Genomic DNA, 18,627 nt, shown 5'->3' with positions numbered 1-18,627 from the left:
CCCAACCATACACACAGCTGGCTGCCATTTCAAGTTTGTTAGCTCTTGCACAGCAAGAGACTGGAGGAGGAGAAAACAAATCATCTTTACAACAAAAATACTTCAGGATATAGAGGACAGGAAAAAAATGTTTCAAGTCACAGAGATTGCAGGAGGACACACGTACACCACTACAGCCAGCATGTGGTGTAGTGGTTAAAGCAGGGGTGTCAAACACACAGCCTGGGGGCTGAATCAGGCCCTCGGAGGGCTCCTATCAGCCCCCCCCCCAGCAACTGGCTCTTGTCGGCTTTCTTCTCCCCTCTCTTGCTTCCTTCTGCATCTCAGCTTGCTTTACAAGGCTTGCTCAATCACAGAGGAGCTACAGAGCAAAGCCTCTATTTTCTCCATTGGTTAAGGCTCCTCCCCCTTCTGGTCCCCTGGGGAAGGAAGGAAAGAGCCGGAGCTTCCTTTGCCCAGTTCCCTGGATCCCCTGGGAGAAATACAATAAAAGCACCTTTAAGACCAATGAGTGCTAATGTTTGAAGCACGTCTTAAAAGTCTTGTTTTAAATTTGTGTTTGCCTGTGTCCTTTGAAAAGTTTATATCTCTGCTACCTAATCTTAAATCGGTACACACATGGCCCAGCCCGGCCCAACAAGATCTCATTTATATCAGATCCGGCCCTCATAACAAATGAGTTCGACACCCCTGGGTTAGTCTCAGACTAGGATCTAGAAAACAGGAAGAGCACAAGACCACCTTAAAGACTAACGGATTTTGTGGTAGGTTAGAAGCTTTCACGAGTCACTGCCCCCTTCTTCAGATACAGCCAGGTACAACCTGGACGGAGGTGGCAGCAAAACCAGCCATTTAAACATAACAACAGGGCGGGTCGGCCGGTCAGCTGATAGGTTTAAATGGCTGCAAGCCAAAGTGGGGGGAAGCAAAGCAGATGGGTTAAATGGCTGACCGCCATGTAACGCTTTGCATGCGATATTCCCTCTTCTCCAGTTTGTAGTGGTGAAGTGTGCAGACTCTTAACTGGGAGAACCAGGTTTGATTCCCCACTCCTCCACTTGCACCTGCTGGAATGGGTCAGCCATAGCTCTTGTGGGAGTTGTCCTTGAAAGGGCAGCTGCTGCGAGAGCTCTCTCAGCCCCACCCAGGTTTGATTCCCCACTCCTTCACTTGCACCTGCTGGAATGGGTCAGCCATAGCTCTTGTGGGAGTTGTCTTTGAAAGGGCAGCTGCTGGGAGAGCTCTCTCAGCCCCACCCACCTCACAGGGTGTCTGTTGTGAGGTGGGAGGGAAGGTAAAGGAGATTGTGACCACTCGAGACTCAGAGTATAGGGTGGGATATAAATCCAATATCATCATCTTCTTCTCCTCCTCCTCCAGCTTGCCACGGCCGGGGGAAAGGGGGACCCAAACTGGCTGGTTCAGGATATTTTTGGCTGGTTCAGGGGCTGTTCCAAACTAGAATTTTTCATTTCGCACCCATCCCTAGTAATAATCCAGTTCATGTTAAACTGGAGAAATCCATCTCTGTTCACAGCTTATTTTATTGAAGCACAGCAACGTTGCCAGAATTGGAGGGACTGGCACAAATTCGTCTGCCTCTGACCTATGAGACAACTCAGAATTCATCCTAGATACACAGAGGGCATAGTGGCCATGGATAAAGAGGAAACAACATAAAGGCCCACGAGGACTTCCTGGAGAAGGGAGAGCCCATTCTCCTCACAGCCCTGCAAGCCCTCTTTGTTCTGGATTCCATTTTTTTTTCCACCTCCAACTACTCCCACAGTTCTCTCGCTCACTGTCTCCTCCAAACGTAAAGTTTTGTTTGAGCAGTGGGGTCTCTACCCTAATCTCCCCAGACAGGCAGGCCCCCTAAGTGCCTTCTGAAAGCAGTAATTCCAGATGATGCTTGAGTTAAACAAGGGGGAAAACTGTCACTTCTACTGAGCTTTACTTGGACGGAACAAGGCTGTTCGGTAATGAGGCCAGGCTCTCTCAATCACACAGAAGAGCTACTGAGTCAAGCCTCTCTTCCTTCTATTGGATGAAGCTTCCCCCCCAACCCCCATCTGATAGGGCAGGAAGGAAAGAGTCAGAGTTTCCTTTGTCCAGTTCCCTGGATCCCATGGTTGAAATACATAGAAAGCATCTTTAAAACCAATGAGCGATAAAATTTTAAGCATGTTTTAATTTTATATATATATATATATATATATATATATATATATATATATATATATATATATATATATATATATATATATATATTTGTGTCCGTCTGTGTTCTTTATAAAATTTATATCTCTGCTACTGAATCTTAAACAGGTACACACTTGGCCCAGCCTGACATGGCTCGGCCCAACCCGACATGATCCGGCCCGACAAGGTCTCATTTATGTCAGATCCGGCCCTCATAACAAATGAGTTCGACACCCCTGATCTAATCCCTTTTAACGCCGTTTATTCCTGTGGCCATCACTGCAGCCGCAAGCAGCAAAGGCCGCAATTGTAATCATCCTTCTGCTGCTGCTGCCTTCCACCGCGGGGGGAACATTTGTTTTGCTTCATCTAGCATTCCCTCAGTAATCCCTCCTCCTTGCCCTGCTTATAAGGGTTATTAGGTGCATTTTTATTATGCATTTTCATTTGGCTTTGGTTGGTTTTAATAAAAGAGTTTTTATTAAATCTGTTTTTAATCTGTGGGCTGCCTAGGGAGCCCTGAGGAGAAGGAGAAGGAGGAGGAGGAGGAGCAGGAGGAGAAGGAGGAGGAGAAGGAGGAGCAGGAGAAGGAGGAGGAGTTGAAGGAGGAGGAGCAGGAGGAGAAGAAGGAGGAGCAGGAGGAGAAGGAGAAGGAGGAGGAGAAGGAGGAGCAGGAGAAGGAGCAGAAGGAGGAGAAGGAGGAGGAGGAGGAGGAGAAGGGGGAGGAGAAGGAGAGGAGGAAGGAGAGGAGGAAGGAGAGGAGGAAGGAAGGAAGGAAGGAAGGAAGGAAGGAAGGAAGGAAGGAAGGAAGGAAGGAAGGAAGGAAGGAAGGAAGGAAGGAAGGAAGGAAGGAAGGAAGGAAGGAAGGAAGGAGGGAAGGAGGGAAGGAGGGAAGGAAGGAGGGAAGGAAGGAGGGAAGGAAGGAGGGAAGGAAGGAAGGAAGGAAGGAAGGAAGGAAGGAAGGAAGGAAGGAAGGAAGGAAGGAAGGAAGGAAGGAAGGAAGGAAGGAAGGAGAAGAAGTGCAGATTTATACCCCACCCTTCTCTCTGAATCAGAGCGGCTTACAATTTTCTATATTTCCTCCCCCCACAACAGACACCCTGTGAGGTAGGTAGGGCTGAGAGAGCTCTCACAGCAGCTGCCCTTTCAAGGACAACTCCTGCGAAAGCTATGGCTGACCCAAGGCCATTCCAGCAGCTGCGAGTGGAGGAGTGGGGAACCAAACCCGGTTCTCCCAGATAAGAATCCACACGCTTAACCACTACAGCAAACTGGCTCTCAAAAAAACTGGGTATAGATTCGGCAGATAAACAAAAATAAAGCCATTTCTGAAGGGTTCGCGAAAGGCCCCAGATTATTTCTACTGTTTAAGATTTTGCCAGATTTTAAAGCGTAAACTGCATTTGGAAACTGACGGAAAGGAAGGGTGCAAATGCATTAAACAAGCAAACAAAAAAAGTTTCTCTCCCACGCACAAACACAAGACCACACCCAAATGGGCACCCTTTGTTCAAAAGTTCTGCCTGAACAGTATTGGGTCCAAGGCAAAGTTTGTTTCGGTTGCACACAAAAGGCAGTTCTTGGGAAGGGCGCTTCCGGGTCCCTTATTCTATAGGCAGAGGGCCAAAAGAAACAAGATCTGGGGGCAGATCAAATAACTGCTTTGAAGGTCATAAAGCTTTGGAGTTCCGACTTGGAGGGGAGCCAGCCTCATCGGACAAGTTCTGTGGTTCTTCGAACAAAGGAGGCAAAAGCAGATGGCATAGATTAAATTATATACAGCCAGGCCTTTCCTAGGGGAAAGAAAAGCTCAGGTGATGTGGATTCCTTAGGCCAGGTTTGCACATCACCAGAACAGCCCTGCAGAAATTTTGGGGTGAGGTGGCCCAGGGAATAAAATTTTCAAGCCCTTGAAAGTAGGAATATGCTTAGCTCACCATTTGTGAGCTATTAAAAGTTTTAGCTATAGAGAGCAAAATAGAGATGTCTTTTTTCTGAGCCTCTTGCTTTGGTCTATTCCGGCGCTCTAACAAAATTACTTCCGGCTTAAACGGAAGACTGACTTGCAACATTAATTTCTGCTATATCAAATGTTGATTTAAATTACCGCCGTGTTAGGTACTGCACAAGCGCTGTCAACATCACCAACCCGTACTTACCCAAAAGATGATATTGTAACTGAAGAGCAGGTATTTATACCAACAGCTGACTTCAGCATTAGAATACCGGTAATAGTGCATCTTTCACAGAGCGCTCGCCGTGCCGAACTAGAAGAAAACAAACAAAAGACCATCAGCGACCAAGAGGAAACACAATAGGGTTCGACTTCGCCAAGCCGCTCCCATGCTATATATTCTGCAAGCCAAGATTAGACCCAAGTCATGCTAGAAGTCTGTTCCAGCTGCCAAATTCTTCAGAAGAAAGTCCCACCGGATTCAGCCAGAGTGACTCCCAAGTACGTGGCTCACAGTATCTCAAAGCAAAGGACCGATTTCCCCCAAAGTCTCCCCGACCAGGACATTCAGTGGATATGTTTCAGGAGTTCCCTGCTGGATTCCCAGGTATACGCAGACTCAATCTGGATCAAGACCACAACATCTGCGAGAGAAGGGGCTTAAGCTGTTTTCTGAACCAGAAACAGCCCTACAGAAAACTTAATAAGCACTATGTAGTTAGGAACAGGTTATACATTTGGCCAGGGCTTTTTTTGTAGCAGGAACTCCTTTGCATATTAGGCTACACCCCCCTTGATGTAGCCAATCCTCTAGGAGCTTACAGGGCTCTTCTTACAGGGCCAACTGTAAGCTCCTGGAGGATTGGCTACATCGGGGGGGGGGGTGGCCTCATAGGCAAAAAAGTTCCTACTACCAAAAAAGCCCTGATCTGATCTAGGTCCAAACAGAAGTTTCCAGCACACCAAATCTACCACAGGCATTCTACCTTTGGGAGGTGATAAAAGCTTTAATCCAGGGGTCAAACATGCATTTTGAAAGCCGAATCAGGCCCCCGGAGGTCTCCTATCAGGCTCCTGAGCAACTGATTGTCATCTGCTTCCTTCTCCCTCTCTCTTGCTTCCTTCCGCGTCACAGCTTGCTCTGCCAGGCTTGCTCAATCGCACAGCAGAGCTACTGAGCCAAACCTCTCTTCCTTCTAGTGGCTGAGGCTCCTTCCCCTCCTGGTCTCCAGGGGAAGGAAGGAAAGAGCCAGAGCTTCCTTTGCCCAGTTCCCTGGATCCCATGGGAGAAATACAAAGAAAACATCTTGAAGACCAATGAGTGCTAACATTTTAAGCATGTTTTAAGTTTTTAAAAATATATATTTGTGTTTGTGCTCTTTATCAAACATATCTCTGCTACCTAATCTTAAATAGGTACACTAGCCCAGCCCGACATGGCCCGGCCCAACAAGATCTCATTTATGTCAGATACGGCCCGCATAGGGTTGCCAATCCCCAGGTGGGGGGAGGGGATTCCCTGGTTTGGAGACCCTCCCCCCGCTTCAGGGTCATCAGAAAGCGGGGGGAGGGGAGGGAAATGTCTGCTGGGAACTCTATTATTCCCTATGGAGATTTATTCCCATAGAAAATCATGGAGAATTGATTCACGAGTATCTGGAGCTCTGGGGGGGCTGTTTTTTGGGGTAGAGGCGCCAAATTTTCAGTATAGCATCTAGTGCCTCTCCTCAAAATACCCCCCAAGTTTCAAAAAGATTGGACCAGGGGGTCCAATTCTATGAGCCCAAAAAGAAGGTGCCCCTATCCTTCATTATTTCCTATGGAAGGAAGGAATTGAAAAGGTGTGCCGTCCCTTTAAATGTGATGGCCAGAACGCCCTTTGGAGTTCAATTATGCTTGTCACAGCCTTGATCTTGGCTCCACCCCAATGTCTCCTGGCTCCACCCCCAAAGTCCCCAGATTTTTCTTGAATTGGACTTGGAAACCCTAGGCCCGCATAACAAATGAGTTTGACATCCCTGCTTTAATTGTTACAGAAGGGAATGACTTCCCAGGTTCTGCATGCCTCAGTTTGCAATTAAACCTTTTTTTTTTTTTTTTTAACGTGCGAGTTAAAGCACAGCTCAGAAGTTAGGCATTATCCGTGACACGCACATAGGCCCCAACTAATTTAACTAAGGCCTTCTATGCTTAATGTTTTCCTGAGAAACATCTGGGCTTCTCACCCCAGAATACTACGGCTACATGTAGATAACAAGGAACTCCGACTTGCTTTTACGTCATTGCCTAAACAGGAAAAAGCACTTTGAAAAGCAAACCCAGAACTGAACTTTCAGTACTACAGCCAAGCCAGTAACAGCTTCAGGAAAATAAAAAAAAAGGAACCCCGTCTTCTGCAAAGCATGTTTCCAAACAAAACCAAACCTGGATCTCGACAAAGTAAAGAGCTCTAGTCTTTACTGAATGTTTGGTTTCCAAATATATAGATCTGCTTTAAATGATATTATACTTGACGCAGGCTCCAATTTCCAGCATCCTAAACACAACTCTAAACACATCTGGCTTTAGGTGGGATTTAGTACAACAAAGCAATGTTAAAAACAGGACTGGGATATGACTAGGAAGCAAAACATTGTACATTTAGAGATAACCTCCACAAACATCCCCAGAAATCCCTTTCTTGAAATACCAAGAACATTGCTGGAGTTGGAGATGCAAAAATGCTTCTTGGCTCAACATACTGATGCCAGTTCCATTTCTGACCACTGTTCCCTTTAAGCTGAGTTAGTGTGAGCTAGCTCACAGATTTTTACCCTCCAGCTCACACATTTTTGTCTTAGCTCAGAAAAAAAATTGCCCCAGAGCAAACTAACTGATGCATTACCTCACAACTTTAATGCCAGTAGCTCACAACTTTAATGCCAGTAGCTCAAAAAAGTAGAATTTTTGCTCAATAGACTCTGAAGCTTAGAGGGAACATTGTTTCTGACCAGCTATTTTGGGTGTGTTTTGTACCATTTCATATCCTGCTTTGGTCCATTTTCAAGCTGCATGTTAAAACGGCGCATGTGAAACGTTCCCTCTCCCCTTGGATCTTAAGGCTATTCGATTTGGTGTTTCCTAGCAGACAGAACTCTGCGGGATATCAGCCATTTCCTGTCCCTCACAGGGCTCCCAGCTAAGATCAAATCAACAGGTTAAATCTGAAAACCCCCCTCCACCAACTCCCATCTACCCTGAAGGAAAGGAGGCATCCCACAGTCTGATGATGTCAGATCTCGGAAGCTAAACAGGGTCAGTGCTTGGAAGAGAGACCACCAAGGAAGGCTCTGCAGAGGAAGGCAATGGCCAACCACCTCTGTTTAAGAACATCAGAGAAGCCATGTTGGATCAGGCCAATGGCCCCTCCAGTCCAACACTCTGTGTCACACAAGAACATAACAGAAGCCATGTTGGATCAGGCCAGTGGCCCATCCAGTCCAACCCTCTGTGTCACACAGGGGCCAAAAAAACCCCAGATGCCAGTAGGAGGTTCACCAGTGGGGCCAGAAAACTTGCTTGCCGTAAAAGCCTCTTTCTGGGATCACCAGAAGTCAACTGCAACTTGATGGCACTTATGTAAGTACATTGAAGGAAACTTGAGGAGACCGACAAAATCCATGAAATATAAAAACATGGATGAAAACCAACACAGAATCAAAGAGTTGACCTCCATGGTCATCGAGTCCAACCCTCTGTACAATGCAGGAAGTTCACAAATACCTCCCCCTAAATTCACAGGATCCTCATTGCTGTCAGATGGCCAACTAGCCTCTGTTGAAAAACCTCCAAGGAAGGAGAGCCCACCACCTCCCGAGGAAGCCTGTTCCACTGAGGAACCACTCTAACTGTCAGGAAGTTCGTCCTGACGTTGAGCCGGAAACTCTTCTGATTTAATTTCAACCCACTGGTTCTGGTCCTACCTTCTGGGGCCACAGAAAACAATTCCAACTGGTTGGTTTAGAATAGGAAAAGGAGTTCGACAAGGTATATATTGTCACCCTGCGTATTTAATTTATATGCAGAGTACATCATACGGAATGCTGGCCTGGATGAAGCAGAAGCAGGAATTAAGATTGCCGGGGAAAACATCAACAACCTCAGATATGCAGATGACACCACTCTAATGATAGAAAGTGAGGAGGACCTTGTTGCGGGTGAAAGAGGAGAGCACAAAAGTAGGCTTGAAACTCAACATCAAAAAAACTAAGATCATGGCATCTGGCCCCATCACACCTTGGCAAATAGAAGGGAAAGACATGGAAGTAGTGACAGACTTCACATTTCTGGGATCCAAGATCACTGCAGATGGTGACTGTAGCCATGAAATTAAAAGATGTTTGCTCCTTGGGAAGACAGCTATGGCAAACCTGGGCAGTATTATGAAAAGTAGAGACATCACCCTGCCAACAAAAGTCTGTACAGTCAAAGCGATGGTATTCTCAGTAGTAATGTATGGCTGTGAGAGCTGGACCATAAGGAAGGCTGAGCGCAGAAGAATAGATGCTTTCGAGTTGTGATGCTGGAGAAGAATCTTGAGAGTCCCTTGGACTGCAAGAAGATCAAATCAGTCAGTTCTAAGGGAAATCAACCCAGACTGTTCACTGGAGGGTCAGATGTTGAAGGTGAAGCTCAAATACTTTGGCCACCAAATGAGAAGGGAGCACTCACTGGAGAAGATCCTGATGCTGGGAAAGACAGAAGGCAAAAGAAGCAGGGGACGGCAAAAGATGAGATGGCTTGATTGTGTTACTGATGTAACAAACATGAATTTGAGCAGACTTCGGAGGATGGTGGAAGACAGGAGGGCCTAGCGTGACTTTGTCCATGGGGTCCCAAAAAGTCGGACTCGACTGTGCGACTGAACAACAAATAAACTAGTGTGCATGCACATTTCTTGTGAAATACACTGGGAAAGAGGGTTGAGAGAGAATAAAACAAACGTTAAGCTGAGTTAGTGTGAGTTAGCTCACAGATTTTTAGCCTCCAGCTCACACATTTTTGTCTTAGGATGGATGACCCCAGAGCACAATAAGTTATGCAGTAGCTCACAACGTTTAATTCCAGTAGCTCACAAAGTAGAATTTTTGCTCATAAGACTCTGCAGCTTAGAAGGAACATTGGTGGCAACTGCCCAGAAAGAATGTTATTTTAATCTGCAAAGCCAATCAGAAACCTTGCTGAGCAAGAGCCAACATGGCCCCACCCACTTTCTAAAAACACTTGGTGGGCGCGCAAAAATACATCAGTGGGCACCATGGGTGCCCACTGGCACCAGGCTGAGGACCCTTGATTTAGGATCTAAAGGGGAAGGAGGAACATTTGTAAGACTCCGAACAAGAGGGAACCACCTTCCTCCAGAGGAAATCTCTTCAACTAGCAGAACTGATCCGTAAGATCCAACCTATTATTTATGCACTGCCACCTGAATGGGTTTCACAAGCAGTGTTTCGTTCGGCCCATTTACTCCTTCCACCTGCATTCTTTCCATCAAAAGCAGACATCACAAAAGTCAAATTCTGTGTTTGTGGGTGCTGTTTTTGTTTTAATGACAAAAAGCGAAAGAAACTTCTTCCAGTTTGGTGACCAGCCTCACACTTCCTCAGCGGGAGGGCTCTTTTCTCGCCCTCCGTGGGTGAATCAACCACATCATGTTTTCTAAAGAAAAGCCACGTAATACTTGTGACATCAGATTTCCTAAAAGAGTTTTGCAGATTTTCTCTGGAAGCCTTCCTCAGGACAACCGTTAAAACAAAACAATCGAGTGTCATGTGGAGGGGGGGAGGAGAGGAAGTTTCGGCCCCCAGTCTTAAGGACTCTTGCCCGCATCACAAACAGGATGTATTGCAGACTTGGGTAGCTTAGGTGGTGCTGGTATCATGTGGTACCTCACAGCTTCCTGAAAGAAGGGGGGGGGGAGGCAACTTGCATTCAAAATTATGTATCTTTTTAAAATGTTGATCAAATCAAACATTAATTAAATATCTTTTTTAAAAGTTGATCAAATCAAACATCATCAAACAAAATGAAAAGGGCCCTCAAATGGCTGAGATCGGAAGGAGAAAAGCACAATCGGGAAAGTGAACGATATTACCTCATGAAAGGGGACAAAGAAAACCTTCACAAGCCAGGGCCGGATTAACAATTAGGCCAAGAAGGCACTGGCCTATGGACCCCCGTGCCTTTAGGGGCCCCGGGCCAGCTCCCCTCACACACACCAGTTTCCGCCCTGCTTGCGGCCCTCCCAGCCTGCACACGCAGCCAGCAACTGAGTCGCTCTTTGCCCGACTTGCCTGGTGTGGTTGGATGCTGGCGTCATCGCCAAGTTTGCCTCTGCCTCTCCCCTGCAGCTTTGTCAACGGGTTTTTTGAAAAGATGGCCGCAGCAGGGGCCACAGGCGATGAGGCGGCCGCTCCAACTCTAAGATAATTTGTGAGGGGGGCCCCCAGAGATTTTGACTGCCTAGGGGCCTCCATAGGGTTTAATCTGTCCCTGCCACAAACAAAGCCCCATCCCTTATCGTAACTGAGATGCTGCAAAAACCACCTCAGGATGTTTCTGTCCCCAGTGCTTTGTTTGCCAACGTCCCAAGAAGATCCTGCTTTGCATAAGATTGAGGGAACTGGAAACACAGATAATGTAACAGAATACTCCATTTATATCTCTCTCTTCCCCCACGAAAGCAGCTTCCAACATTCTCCTATCTGATGTTTTTACCTCGCAACAACCCTGTGAGGCAGGGTTAGCCTGAGTGTGTGTGACAGGTGCAAGGTCACCCGGCAAGCCTTCATGACAGAGCGAGAATCTGAACCTGGGCCTCCCAAGTCCTCATCCAACCTTTTCATCACTAGTAGTTCCAGGGCCGGCACTTGGCAGTTGGCGAGATATGCGGTGGTCTGGGGTGCCACCTCACCTACAGGCACCACCCTCTCCCACCATTCCACTGCTCTCAGCTTCTCCGTCGCAGACCTTGGAAGTTGAGAGCGGCGGAACTGCGCACCATTTTGTGTTCTCCTCCAAATCCAGCTTCCTACCTGGGCTCAGAGGAGAGCGGCCTCACTCTGAAGCTGCCTCCCCTGCAAAGGGAAAGAGCCTCAGAGTGAGGCACGGCAGTCCCGCAGCCCCTTTCCTCCGCCCAGCAGCCGAGTGGAGGAAGGAGGTGGCACAGCATCGATCTGCAAGGGGACCAGGAGGGGGAGGAGTCTCAGCCAACAGAATGAAGCGAGGCTTGGCTCAGTAGCTCTGCTGTGCGATTGAGAGAGTCTGGCAAAGCAAGATGTCCCTCCCCACCTTCCTCTCCAAGGGAGACGCCTCAGCCAATAGAGGAAATCAGAGGTTTTGCTCTGTAGCTCCTGTGCGATTGAGCAAGCCTTACAAAGCAAGCTGTTATGTGGAAGGAAGCAAAAGAGAGGAAGAAGGAAAGAGATGACAGCTAGTTGCTCGGGGGCCTGATAGGAACCCTCTAGGGGCCTGATTCGGCCCCCAGGACGCGTGTTTGACACCCCTGTACTGTAGGGAGACCAACATCGGCTCAAAGTATCTCAAACACTTCAAGCAAGAAGCTGAAGACTGCAGATTAATTCCCAGCCAAGAGGCGGTGGTTCCACACCCTGCCATCCCTATCTGTAAAAAGCATCACCATGTGTTCTTTATGTATTTTGCAATCATCCCCAGAAATATTGTTTGCTGCCCTTGAGTTTCAAGCTTCCAAAGCACACACAAAGAACACCGAAGCACACCCAAAGACCACAATAAGAATAACGCTTACACTTATTTAAGAAATTGACCGGGCTGACAAGATACGGCTTATGGTAACCCTGTTTAAAACCGTGAGCGAATACAGATAATCACTTGACAAGTGGTAACGAGCTATCTAAGCAGGTGGTAAGATGGCTGCCCTCGATATCCTGTCAGGCGGTAAGGAGATTCTGACACATAACCACACCCAGAAAGAAACAGAGAGACTTGATTCACCTCCAACTGCCTCTCCATACATTTGTATCCCACCCTTCCTACAAATATATAGTTCTTCCCTCAGTTTTGTCTTCAACAATTCCATGAAGAAGAAGATACTGAATTTATATCCCGCCCTATACTCTGAATCTCAGAGCGGTCACAATCTCCTCTACCTTCCCCCCCCCACACACACACACAACAGACACCCTGTGAGGTAGGTGGGGCTGAGAGAGTTTTTTACAGCAGCTGCCCTTTCTAGGACAACTTTTGTGAGAGCTATGGCTGACCCAAGGCCATTCCAGGAGCTGCAAATGGAGGAGTGAGCAATCAAACCCGGTTCTCCCAGATAAGAGTCCATGCACTTAACCATTACACCAAACCGGCTCTCAGTTGAAGTAGGTGAAGCTCCACAGCTGAGTGGGGATTTGAACTGAGAAACTCGTAGTTTAACCCAGCACTCTCTATCAGAGCCATCAAACTCCCAGCCTGTGGGGCCACATCCACCCCGTCCAGGGCTTCAATTGGGCCCGTGACCATTTTCTCTCCCCCCCCCCACCCCATTCTCATCCTTTGAAGCTTCCACGCTGAGGAAGACATTCCCAGCTCCTTCTGCCTTGTCTTTGCCTGATTCAGCTGGAAGCATTTGTGGGCTTGCAAAGAAAATGCGGAATGGACTTCCCATTAAGGGCTGTGCTCCCAGATAGACTGGTCTATCAGCGGCCAGAGACATAATGGAAAATCCATTCTGTGTTTTCTTTGCAATTTTGTGTTGCAATGTATTTCAATGGAATGGAACTAAAGCAGTTTCACTTTTGCAGCATTTCCGGCCAGCTGAAACTCCTTGCAAATAAAAGGTTGATGCTTAGAACCAGCTGTCTCTGCTAAATGAACTTGAGAACTGGTGCCTAGTGAGTACTCTAGGAACCCACAAAGCCAAAGGAGGATATTACATTGGAGAGCCACTGTCAATCTGAGTAGACCTGGCGGAGTTGAGGAAGAAGCTTGCAATGCCCAGCCTTTTCATGTTTCCCTAGACTCAGAGCATTTTATATTTTTAGTTTCTGCTGTGGCTCTTGTGCTTTTTATTGATGTTTTATTTTTTAAAATTCCATTGACAATCCTACTATTTCCCCCCCCTTTCCATTTTAAACAAAATATCACAAGAGTTTTAGAATACAAACATGCTTTTTAAAAGTTTTTAAAAATCTTTTTTTAAAAAAAGTTTTAAAAAAATCTTCAATTGTGTTTATTTGTGTCCTTTACAAAGTTTATAGCTCCGTTGCCTGGCATTACATTTGATGACATGCATGACTCAGCCTCACAAAGTCCCACTTGTGTCAAATCCATGCCTTGTAACAAATGAGTTTGACACCTCTACTCCGTACTGGCAGGACACTACAACTTGCATACTATGTGGTGTTAAGTTAGCAAATGGTATGTCACTTGTATTCACCCCCAGGTTTCTGGGCAAGGGTATAACCCAGGGGTAGCCAAACTGCGGCTTGGGAGCCACGTGTGGTTCTTTCACACATAGTCTGTGGCTCTCAAAGCCCCCACCACCCTGTTGGCCATTTTGGAGAAGGGAATTTCTCTCTTTAAGAACATAAGAGAAGCCATGTTGGATCTGGCCAATGGCCCATCCAGTCCAACACTCTGTGTCACATAAGAACATAAGAGAAGCCATGTTGGATCAGGCCAATGGACCATCCAGTCCAACACTCTGTGTCACATAAGAGAAGCCATGTTGGATCAGGCCAATGGCCCATCCAGTCCAACACTCTGTGTCACATAAGAGAAGCCATGTTGGATCAGGCCAATGGCCCATCCAGTCCAACACTCTGTGTCACATAAGAGAAGCCATGTTGGATCAGGCCAATGGCCCATCCAGTCCAACACTCTGTGTCACACAGTGGCCAATATATATATACACATACACACTGTGGCTAATAGCCACTGATAGATCTCTGCTCCATATTTTTATCCAATCCCCTCTTGAAGCTGGCTATGCTTGTAGCCGCCACCACCTCCTGTGGCAGTGAGTTCCACATGTTAATCACCCTTTGGGTGAAGAAGTACCTCCTTTTATCCGTTTTAACCCGACTGCTCAGCAATTTCATTGAATGCCCACAAGTTCTTGTATTGTGAGAAAGGGAGAAAAGTACTTCTCTCTCTACCCTCTCCATCCCATGCATAATCTTGTAAACCTCTATCATGTCACCCCACACTCGACATTTCTCCAAGCTAAAGAGCCCCAAGCGTTTTAACCTTTCTTCATAGGAAAAGTGTTCCAACCCTTTAATCATCCTAGTTGCCCTTTTCTGGACTTTTTCCAATGCTCTAATATCCTTTAAATCACTTCTCCAAGCCAAACCAGTTGGCAGCTTGGAGAATGCATTTAAAGTTAAAGTTGCTTTCTTTCCACCTCTTCCTCCCTCCCCCACCTATTTGCCGTCCTTCCTTGTCTTGCGGCTCTCAAACATCTGACGTTTATTCTATGTGGCTCTTATATTAAGCAAGTCTGGCCACCCCTGATATAACTCATAAGCGTTCTGGGGATTTTCACTCCCTCTTAAGGTCCTGGAAAGTTCTCTGTGACATATTGAGCACCAAAACCATCTATGGCTCAAGGATATAAAGCAGGCATCCATACCACAATGATGAGGTTACTAACGGCTGGCATCTACGCTCATATCTGTAGCGCATCATTCAGCCAAGACGGCAGCGGAATGCTGTGTTGCCTCAGGAGAGTGACATTAATGTACAATGCTCGGTTTTCTGCATTTTATATGAAAACGAGTGCCTCATAAAACTTCAGAGGAGGGCTTCTCAAGTATTCAAAAACAGGACTGCACGTTCAGGCAGTCAAAAAAGACCAAACTGTTTTAAAGCCGTATAACACACACACATACACACAGTGCTCTCTACCATAAGGCTTGAATCATGCGCAAATTTTTAAAAACTAAATTAGTTCAATGTTATCGTGAAGCAACAGTGGAAGTGACTGGTTGAGTCTAGCAGGGGCGGGGGGCAGTTTTCACTAATTCTCCATACCTACTACAGATTGCAGTGTGTCTCCCCCCCGCCCCTCCCCAAAAACGCCCATGCTTTGCCTGGAGATCCCCTGTTTTCCAATAGCAGCATTAAGGGTTGCCCGGTGACCAGGAAGCTGAAGAAGTTCTGCAGGTACGCTAATTCATGGATTCTTACAAACAATTGTATTTGTGCAGCGTAACGCAGCATAACAAACACTGCACATGAGATCAGGACGTGTCTGACCCCCTCCTAACCACCCCTGCCACAAAACACAAAGCATTTGGCCTTTCCAGAAAGATCTTTCCACAGGGATTCTCTCTCTCCACAAACTCCCTCATCTGGCTGGTCCCTGTCAAGAGACAGGATGCTGGACTAGACAGAACCCGCAGTGATCTTCGGTTTTCTTTCCCTTTATTCCCTCACACGTCTCTTCCGCTTCAGATGTCTAACAGTATAAAGACAGAGCGGAAAAGCCAGTCACAAATGACTGTTTATTATCAGTTGGTAGGAGTTTATCTGAAAAGGTAATCATGCACCAAAGACATGTGTCTATCTTTTTATAACAATAGAGCTTCTGGTTTACCTACCAGTTCCATTTTTATCCAAACCTTCCTCCAAGATCTCAGGATGGCATATGTGACTCTATGGCCCTGTTCACACAGCGTGTTAAGTCCAGGTTAAACTGACCCGGTTCTGTTCCGAAGAGCTTTGTTCCGGATATTATCAGACTGCCATACTGCAATTTGAATCACTCCAACCGTCTTCTGCCATCCACACAACGGCACCATGCAGTTCTTTTCTTCCTCCACTATTATGCGCATGCACGCATTATGCACATGCACATGGGTTAAAACATTATGTGGTTATGCGCACATCGCTAAGCAGTAAAAAAAAAAAAAATGGCGACCGTAAACCGGATGTCTGAGGCTCCTTTTGCTCTGAGACAGCCTTCAGACATCCGGAAGTTGGTTAATATCGCAGCAGAGCTATCCAGACGGAGAAAACTACAAGGTGAAACTGGAGAACTCAAAAAACACTGCAAAGGAGCAGGTAACAAAATAATCCGGTTCCAAGAAGGATTGGAAATGGGGGGCTACCACGAGTTTGTACCGGGAGGCAGATGTTGCTGTCTGATCAGCGACTTTAAATCCGGAAGGAAAAAGTAGTGACACCTGATTATACTGTGCGTCTGAACAGGGCCTCTCTTTCCTGTAAAGTGCGTTAAGCCAAGAGACCCAGCAAGCTCCCATGACAGAGTGAGGATTTGAATCCAGGACTCTGAAATCCTAGTTTGACACTAACCCTAATGTGGCGCTGACAAGAACTGTGGCATCCTCCAATGGATTTCCCGGCTTCCATTTCCTTCTACCCTGAAGCCAGTTCCAGTTTCCCTCCACCTCACTGGACAAGAAGTTGCCTCAAGAAGAGCTCAGGAAGAAATAACGACTGGTTGGGACTGGAAGCTCCCAATGTTTTATAAGTGGTCCCAGTTCCGTAACAGCCATTCTGTGATTGCCTCCATGTGGCAGCCATTTTGTGGCAGCATCAATGCCCTGTCCTCAAAATTCCAGAAGTGAGCAAACTCACAGATATTTAGCCTCTGGCTCACACATTTTTGTCTTAGCTCAGGGAAAATGGCCCCAGAGCACAATAATTTATGCAGTAGCTCACAACTTCAGCTAGAGAGCCAGTTTGGTGTAGTGATTAAGTGTGTGGACTCTTATCTGGGAGAACCGGGTTTGATTCCCCACTCCTCCACTTGCAGCTGCTGGAATGGCCTTCGGTTAGCCAGAGCTCTCGTAAGAGTTGTCCTCGAAAGGGCAGCTTCTGGAAGAGCTCTCTCAGCCCCACCTATCTCACAGGGTGTCTGTTGTGGGGGAAGGAGATAAAGGAGATTGTAAACTGCTCTGAGACTCTGATTCAAAGAGAAGGGCGAGGTATAAATCTGTGGTCTTCTTCTTTAATGCCAGTAGCTCACAAAGTAGAATTTTTGCTCACAAGACTGCAGCTTAGAGGGAACTTTGCCCACAGACACAATAAGACTGAGGACCAGTGTCTCTGCTCCAATGCTACCTCTTACTGGCTTAAGACTTGTGTCAACTGAAAATGTAAGGTGGGATATGTATAATGAGAAACAGGTTCTCTCAGGAATGGACTGGCCATTTAGCCTACCTGTCAGCTTGTATGCCTTGAAGTTTGCTTTAGTATTTGAAATGTTTATTTACTGCTAACGAACCCTATAATTCCTTGCTTCTCTAACACCAGTGCAACAGGGGAACGTGGAAGATGGACGGGAGGGGTGATTAAGGTGCCAAAGGTCTTTGAAGTGCAAAACATCTAGCTGGTTCTCAGGCGCCTGCCAGGGACGAGCAAGGCCACAGCAGGGGAGGAGAGACAGGCTGTGTATGTGGGAAGATAACAGATATGTGAACTGGTTACTTTCAGTGGAAAGGCCCCAGCTTTATTATGAGAAGTGATTTGAAACCCCTTTGCTTTGATGTATACCCATAAATGCCTATGCTTAAGCTTACCTCGCTATTAGTATCAATGAACCTGCGTAGAGAACAGCATTGTTGTAATCAATAAATGGAAACTTAGTTTTGAACAAAGACAAGTCTGTTCCTTCTTGAAACTTCAATGCCCCCTTCGCTGACACTACCAGGAAAACTCCCAGTCGACCAATACATCTGAGGGCTGCTGGTGGCCAGAAATGAACATACCCAAGCAGCAAGCCCAGAGCCATAGAGCCGTAAGGCTGAGAACCTTCTTCAGCTATGATGACCAGTGTTACTGGCCCCTTGCCTCTTTTCGCACAGCCTCCATTTGATAGCGTAAAAAAAAATTTACGGATTACAGCATGAAAGACCAGATAGAACCAACACACTATTAGCTGTAATAGCACACAAATAAAAAACAATTTTCATTGATGTCAATGACGACAAAATCCTGTAATATTTTTACATAATAAGAGCATAAGAGAAGCCATGTTGGATCAGGTCAATGGCCCATCCAGTCCAACACTGTGTCACACAGTGGCTAAAAAACCCCCAAGTGCGATCAGGAAGTCCACCAGTGGGGCTAGAAGCCCTCCCACGGTGTCCACCCCAGCACAAGAATACAGAGCGTCACTGCCCCAGACAGAGAGTTCCAACAATAAGCTATGGCTAATAGCCACTGATGGACCTCTGCTCCATATGCTTATCCAATCCCCTCTTGAAGCTGTCTATGCTTGTAGCCGCCACCACTTCCTGTGAATTCCATGTGAATAAGTACTTCCTTTTATCAGTTCTAACCCGACTGCTCAGCAATTTCATTGAATGCCCACGAGTTCTTGTATTGTGAGAAAGGGAGAAAAGTTCTTCTTTCTCTACCTTCTCTATCGCATGCATAATCTTGTAAACCTCTATCATGTCACCCCTCAGTCGAGTTTCTCCATGCTAAAG

General features: G+C 46.5%; 1 protein-coding gene across 2 annotated transcripts in view; it reads right to left on the bottom strand.

Moving 5' to 3' along the window:
• TSPAN14 (tetraspanin 14) overlaps positions 1-18,627 on the bottom strand; it is a 71,917-nt gene that overhangs the window by 20,179 nt on the left and 33,111 nt on the right. For both annotated transcript variants that reach the window (XM_060241026.1, XM_060241025.1), the window contains one exon: positions 4,362-4,469. In XM_060241026.1, coding sequence (XP_060097009.1) covers positions 4,362-4,442 — 81 coding nt within the window. In that variant the 5' untranslated portion in view covers positions 4,443-4,469. The remainder of the gene's footprint in view (positions 1-4,361; positions 4,470-18,627) is intronic.

The sequence above is a fragment of the Heteronotia binoei genome, chromosome 6, assembly GCF_032191835.1.
Source record: "Heteronotia binoei isolate CCM8104 ecotype False Entrance Well chromosome 6, APGP_CSIRO_Hbin_v1, whole genome shotgun sequence".
Classification (NCBI taxonomy): domain Eukaryota; kingdom Metazoa; phylum Chordata; class Lepidosauria; order Squamata; family Gekkonidae; genus Heteronotia; species Heteronotia binoei.
This window is presented reverse-complemented; position numbering and strand designations above follow the sequence as displayed.